The following is a 7468-nucleotide window of genomic DNA, read 5'->3' on the forward strand; positions in this document are numbered from 1 at the left end:
TCAGTTGCATACTGGGGCAGTTTTAAGGCTCACCTTGTTTAGTTTTCCTTCTCTCAATATTCACAATCTTGTATTGCTTATTAGACAATGTGTGAAATGGTTTGCTGTATGTATTTTTGTTATTTTCTAGTTGCCTAAGTCAAAAGACAAAAATCAAATAGCATTTACTCTACCATGGCCAATATCAGAAGAATTAACTAATTTATTTTTATAATTTATCATTCATAAAATTTTCTTGTATTTTCTTTTCTCTCAAACTAAAGTGTGAATAATTTAGGAGTAGAGATAATGTCTTGCTTATCTTTGTATCATCAGCATCTTCCATTGAATTTTACACAGGGCCTTAAAAAGATAAATAATATTCATTCAGCATTTCTATATTACACAACTGATATAAGTGCTTTTAGGTTTATCCTACTTTAGCCCCACACCATAGAAATTATCATTTTGTAGATAAGTAAGCAACTGAGATACAGAAAGGTTGGATAACCAGGATCATAATTCAGCACATCTTCTATGAATAAATGCCTGACTGACTAATGAGTTCTGAGGAAAATGACCATAATACAATGGTAATTAAACCATACAGTTAAACTTTTTTTTTTTTTTTCTGAGCCAGAAAGAGTCAGAGAGATTTAAATCACAAATGATTTAGGTGACATAGAAAAGAACCAACAAACACAAATCTGGCCTTTAATACAACTGTTGGGAACTCAATGTCGAGCAAGCCTTTATTTTATTGCCAAATGCCCAAGCTCATTAAATAAATAAATAAATAAATAAACAAGGTACTTTGGCAGCTCTCTCAAGTGCTTCAGCAAAATATTTCTCTATAGATAGGAAGGAACTCAGTTTTTAGAAGTAATCCACTCATTTGATAACAGTAAATGAACAGATATAAATTAGTGCCTATGATAGGAATAATGATAATTATAATTATTATAATCATATTAATAATACTATATGCCAGAGGTACCTAACTCCTAACCCCTAGGTCATGGACTGGTACTGGTTAGGTCCGTGGCCTGTTAGGAACTCAGCCACACAGTTCCTAACAGGCCATAGAGGTGAGCGGTGGGTGAGTGGGTGAAGCTTCATCTGTATTTACAGCCACTTCCCATCAGTATTACTACCTGAGTTCTGTCTCCTGTTAGATCATTAGTGGCATTAGATTCTTAGGAGCACAAACCTTACTGTGAACTGTACCTGTGAAGCATCTAGTCTGCATGCTCCTTATGAGAATCTAATGCCTGATGATCCATCACCATCTCCTTTCACTCTCAGATGGGACCCCCTACCTGCAGAAAAACAAGCTCAGAGCTCCCACTCATTCTACATTATAGTGAATTGTATATTTATTTCATTGTATATTACAATGTAATTATAATAGAAATAAAGTACACAATAAAAGTAATGTGCTTGAATTATTCCAGCATCAACCCTCTGCCTCCACCTGGCTGTGGAAAAATTGTCTTCTGTGAAACTGGTCCCTGGTACCAAAAAGATTGGGGACCACTGCTGTATGCTATATAATCTTTAAAAATCATATATCAAGTATATTTTATGACATATTCTTTTTCTTAGCAACATTTAATCAAGGCTCTTCCTGAGGCCTAGCAATGATAAAGATTTCATGGTAACCAGAGGCTTGCCTGGTTCTCCCTAAGCACTGGTTCTCAAACTTTTGTATTCTTCATGGTCTTCTGCAAGGCTTATTAGAACACATATTGCTGACCTTCACCTCCAGTTTCAGAGGTATAGTGGGTCTGGTATGGTACTTGAGAAATTCTGTTTCTAACACATTCCTAGATGATGTTAAAGCTGCTGGCCTAGGAACTGGATTTTGAGAATCACTGTACTAATCAATGAAGTATTGATTTGTCTCAGTATTAGTCCATTTATATACTGCTGTAAAGACTTATATGAGACTGGGTAATTTATAAGGGAAAGAGGTTTAATTGACTCACAGTTCTGCATGTCTGTGGAGGCCTCAGGAAACTTACAATCATGGTGGAAGGCGAAGAGGCAAGTACCTTCTTCACAAGGCAGGAAAGAGAGTGTGAAGGAGGAACTGTTAAATACTTATAAAACCATCAGATCTTGTGAGAGCTAACTCACTAACACAAGAACAGCATGGGGGAACTGCCCCATGATCCATTCACCCCCCCCTCCCTTGATATGTGGGGATTATGGGTCCCTCCCTCAATATGTGGGGACTATAAGTCAAGGTGTGATGTGGGAGGCGACACAGAGTCAAACCGTATCAGTCTCCTGTTTCAGATGTTTCCTGCTTAAAAAAGACATAAAGGCTTTAACTTCAAACTCATTATGAAACCAATTCATTGAAAAAAATGACACTATAGGTAAAAATCACTTATGGTTTAACTTCAGAATTTTTTTTTACATATAGTCAGTTAGTATTTATTGATTATATGTGGCTGTGCTTGATGACCAATTCCATATCACTATGAGCTTAGTAAAATCTTCTAGTTTGTTTTGGCTTTTAGTTCTAGTGCAGTGTACCAATGAACTTGGTTTCCCATCTTGGTGCTCATGTGGTCCTTGGGATCTGGCAGCAGATGCTCTCAGATAATTTCTCCTCTTAATGGCTGGTTGTTATAACACAAGGGCCTGCTTCCTTTATTCTTTCCACAGCACAGGGTCTTTGTCCTACTTTGTCCTGCTTTTCTCCCAGATAGTCCCATAGCTCATATATTCATCTCCTTCAAATCTTTATTCACAGATCAACTTCCTAGAGAAAGCTTTTTTAACCACCTCATTAACACTTGAAACGGATCCCCCAAACTCCCTGTTCCCCTTCCCTGCTTTAATTTTTCTTCATAACTTTTGTCACCTGGCAACTTTTCATATATTTTTTCTCTATTATATTTTACTTATGATATGTCTCCCTCTATAAACTGATCGAAAAGCAGGCATTTTGTCTGTTCTATTGATTGGCATACAGTAATATTTGGTAAATGGAAGAATGAATTCTTTTTGACCTGTGAACATTAATGCATTATATTGCTCGATGATGAACTTAATTATTTTGCTCTACTTTGCAAAGTTAAATTTTCCTTTGGTCGTTTTCTACCTGAAGCCAGGTGCCAAGCTTCTAGGTCTTCTTAAGATTCACCTTGGGCCACCTATCAAAAAAGACTGTGAAAATTTGCACTTTATTTTTATCTGGCATGGTTCCAGTTGTGCATGTATTTATTTTTATTTACCAGTAAGTAACATAAACTTCTGCCAGCAGCTCTACTTCTGCTAATGGCCTTGATGTCATCCCCTTTGACCATCCCAGGAAACCTGTCACACTGATCACTTCTTGTTCTCTGGTTGCCTCAACCTATCCCTGCTGCTGTACTTCATTCAGCAGCAGGGATATATTTGCAACCAAGTTGTGTTTAAAAAAGCAAACACATCTTCCACTGTAAAATAATGTTTCCTTCATTCAGACAGGTTGAGTATCTCTTATCTAAAATGCTGGGACCAGAAGTGTTTTGGATTTGGATTTATTCAGATTTTAGAATATTTGCATTATAGTTACCATTTGAGCATACCTAATCCAAAACTAAAGAATCTGAAATGCTCCAGTGAATGTGTTTCCTTTAACATCATGTCAGCACTCAAAAGTTTCAGATTTTGGAAGATTTCTGATTGTAAATTTTTGGATTAGGGATACTCAACCTGTATTGCTATATTGCTTATATTCTCAATCAGCCTTCTTGAAAGTGTGGTCTATATTTATATTCTCCATTTATTTATATCTACACACTATTCTACCTACTGTATTTTGAATTGTACCCCCAAAATTCTATTAAATTTTTTAGTAAACTAATTCAGGATTTGTTGTGACTAAATGCAACAGATACTTTTCATTCTTTATCATGCTACTTGAAATGTTCACCTTTTGTCTTTCATACTATCTTTCATGGTATACTTTCCTGGTTTTTCTTCTCTTTGGTCATCCATCCTTAAACTAATTTATGGATTATCTCTTTTTGTATTCTTCCTTGTTGATCTCAGTCATGTTTATGGCTTTCATTATCATTGATATATTTGATGATTCCCTAAATTATATCTCTAGCTCAAGTCTTTCTCCTAAGCTTCAAATAATTCTCTGAACTGTCAACTTATAACTGGATATCCCTCAAAAACCTCCAGTTCAATAGATCCACCTTTAAAAAACCCCTCCTGTGTTTCTTTTCTTCCTCCTCCTCCTCTCCTTCTCCTTCTCTTTCTTCTTCTTCTTCAGATGGAGTCTTGCTATGTCACCAGGCTGGAATGCAGTGGTGTGATCTCGGCTCTCTGCAACCTCCACCTCCTGGGTTCAAGTGGTTCTCCTGCCTCAGCCTCCCATGTAGCTGGGATTACAGGCATATACCACGACACGGCACTAATTTTTATATTTTTAGTAGAGATGGGGTTTCACCATGTTGGTCAGACTGGTCTTGAACTCCTGATCTCAAGTGATGCACCCGACTTGGCCTCTCAAAGTGCTGGGATTAGAAGCCTGAGCCACCGTGCCCAGCCCTGTGTTCCTTTTCTCATCAAGTATCTTTCTCTTTCACTCAGTATAGCTAGAGGCTTGATACCATCCTCAGTCATACCTCTTTTTCTCTCACTTCTCACATCATCTTTACTTGATCTGCACAATAAAGGTTAAAGCAAAGTCTCTAGAAATATTCGAGTTCCTAATAAGAAAATAATTTTTAACTTTACATGCCTTATTACAAGTAGTGAGATTATATTATCTATTATTTTATTTTAAAATGACATTAAGGACTGGATAAGTTTTAGCATGGTAAAAATCTGTGGAAAGTAAGTGAAGTTGGCCAGGACTAGAACTGGAGACCTTTGAATCCCTGTTAGGTTTCTTTCATGGTATTATTATTATTATTTTTAAACGAGGTCTCACTCTGCCACCAGGCTGGAGGGCAATGGCTCAATCATAGCTCACTGCAGCCTCAACTTCCAGGGCTCAATCAATCCTCCCATCTTGGCCTTCCAAAGTGTTGGGATTACAGGTGTGAGCCATTGCACTCAGCACCCCTATCATGGAATATGCAAGAGACTTCATGGATTGGATTTTCCCCCAGACATGATAAAAGTTTTCTTTTAGTTTGGCATGATCATTGCTTATCCTGGGGCACTGTCTCAGGTTCTGGCACACCAAACACCACCATAGTCATGCAGAATGAATGTGTTGAAGATAAGAAATGTGTGCTGTCAGGGGAGGGCTGGGGGTTGGGGAGAGCATTAGGAAAAAGAACTAAGGCATGGTGGGCTTAGTATCTAGATGACGGATTGATAGATGCAGTAAACCACCATGGCACATGTTTACTCATGTAACAAACCTACATGTACTCTGGAACTTAACAAAATAAATTAAAAAAAAAAAACCTATATGACATATGTAGTATATAGTAGTGTCAAGTTTTCCTTAGTATCAAGGTCATGATTCTGTTCACTGTCTCTCTCAACACTTCCTTTACCTTCTCATTCCTCAAGCTGTAGATAAAAGGGTTCAGGAGAGGGGTCACCACTGTGATGAGAACAGCAGCAACCTTGTCATAATCCAGTGAGGAGTTCTGATTGGGTCTCACATACACAAAGATGTTGCTCCCATAGGCAATGGAGACAACAGTGATGTGAGAAGCGCAGGTAGAAAAAGCTTTCTGACGGCCCTGGGTGGAGGGGATACTCAGAATGGTGGAAAGTATGTACACATAGGACCCAGAGGTGAATCCCAGGGAGCTCAGGATGACAAGGGCAGAGAGGAGAAGGTTTATCTTCTCAATGAGGTGAGTGTTTATACAGGCCACCTGTAGAAGAGGGGCAATGTCACAGAAAAAATGATTAATTTCTTTCCTACAGTAAGGTAGCCGTGTCACCACCATGGTTGGAACCAACACAGACAGGAAGGCTCCCACCCAGCATCCCAGAACCAGCAGGAAACAGGTCCTGCTGTTCATGATGACGGTGTAGCGCAGTGGGTCACAGATGGCCACGTAACGGTCAAAGGACATCACCGCCAAGAGGATAAACTCCGCTGTCCCCAGAAAGAAGTAGAAATATGCCTGGGTCATACAACCAGCAAAAGATATGGTTTTCTTTTCTCCTAGGAGGCAGGCTAACAACTTTGGGGTAGTGACAGTGGTATATAAGATATCCAGAAAGGACAAATTACTGAGGAAAAAGTACATTGGAGTTTGCAGACGATGATCAATTCGTATCAGGGAGATGATGATGATGTTTCCTGTTGTTGTTAACGTGTAAATTAACACAAGAACCAAGAAGAGAGATATTCGAATGTCCAGGAGAGCTGGGAAGGCAATTAGTGTGAATTCAGTCACAGTGCTCCAGTTTCCCATGTTGACCACTACATGGTAGGCAGGGTTTCCCTGAGGAAACAAAAAAAGAAAAATCAGTTTAGGTAATTTTGTAGATATCTGTGAAAGATGTATTGTGGAGAGTGTCTTATGTTGGGAGATGAGTCCTGGCATGTAGGACTATCTGAAAGTTATTACTGTGCCACATTGGGACAGTCAAGATACTATTTAGGTACATTTTTTTTTTGTTTCTTTGTTTTTCTGTAAAATAATGTGATAAGGCTGGACAAAAAACTAAGGTTCCTTCTAGTTATAAAATTTCTTTTTTTCTTGGAACTTAACAAAATAAATAATAAAAAAAACTATATGATCTATGTAGTATATAGCAGTGTCAAGTTTTCCTTAGTATCAAGGTCATGATTTTGTTCACTGTCTCTCTCAACACTTCCTTTACCTTCTCATTCCTCAAGCTGAATGAGATGAAATTTCTAGTCTTTTCATTAGATGAAATTTCTAGTCTTTTTTTCTCTTTTGGCTTGATTTTCTCAGCTAAAAAATGTGCTAACATACTGATGTATACTTAATCAGAATGCTCTTCGATTATTCTGGTTTACAGTTCCTGAGTGGCAAATCCTTTAAAAACGTTATAGTCTTTTCAATAACAAACTTTCTTTCACTTTGATGATTGTTACGAGTCAGAGATAAAAGTTGATTTAGTTTTTTCTACATATGTAGATATTCAGAATCTCCCAATTCTTAAAGTCTTTCCCTAGCATGTATAGACCTATGAAAACAGCCCAGAGATGTTTAAAAGGAACAACAGTTCATGGTTCGTATTATTCATTTTATATAACACCTCAAAAAGAAATAATGGGTGTCTTGCCCTTAGATTGTTCCTTGTGTCTAAAACCTACCTCCTACAAGTTCTGTGAAGTATCTAATATATAGCATACATCTGGCTGATTATTTGAGAGCACCATATGTAGTGTGATAACATCAGAGAACTACAAATTATACACAGGAAAGCAAAACAGAGGTAATTCAGCTCACTTAATTTACTTTGTCAGCTGACATCCTAAAACTGTACTTCAAGATCATCTAGTTTGTTCTTTGTCCCACTATCTGAGAATTGA

General features: G+C 37.7%; 1 protein-coding gene across 1 annotated transcript; it reads right to left on the minus strand.

Annotated features, from left to right (window-relative positions):
* Positions 1-5435: 5435 nt before the first annotated feature.
* Positions 5436-6377, minus strand: LOC101029737 (olfactory receptor 6M1). The gene has a single exon (XM_003923572.3). The coding sequence runs from the start codon at positions 6375-6377 to the stop codon at positions 5436-5438; it is 942 nt and encodes a 313-aa protein (XP_003923621.1).
* Positions 6378-7468: the final 1091 nt, after the last annotated feature.

The sequence above is a fragment of the Saimiri boliviensis genome, chromosome 6 (assembly GCF_048565385.1).
Source record: "Saimiri boliviensis isolate mSaiBol1 chromosome 6, mSaiBol1.pri, whole genome shotgun sequence".
NCBI classification, from domain to species: Eukaryota; Metazoa; Chordata; class Mammalia; order Primates; family Cebidae; genus Saimiri; species Saimiri boliviensis.

Coding starts and splice junctions, on each gene's coding strand:
- LOC101029737 (XM_003923572.3), bottom strand. CDS start 6,377: ATGGGAAACTGGAGCACTGTGACTGAATTCACACTAATTGCCTTCCCA.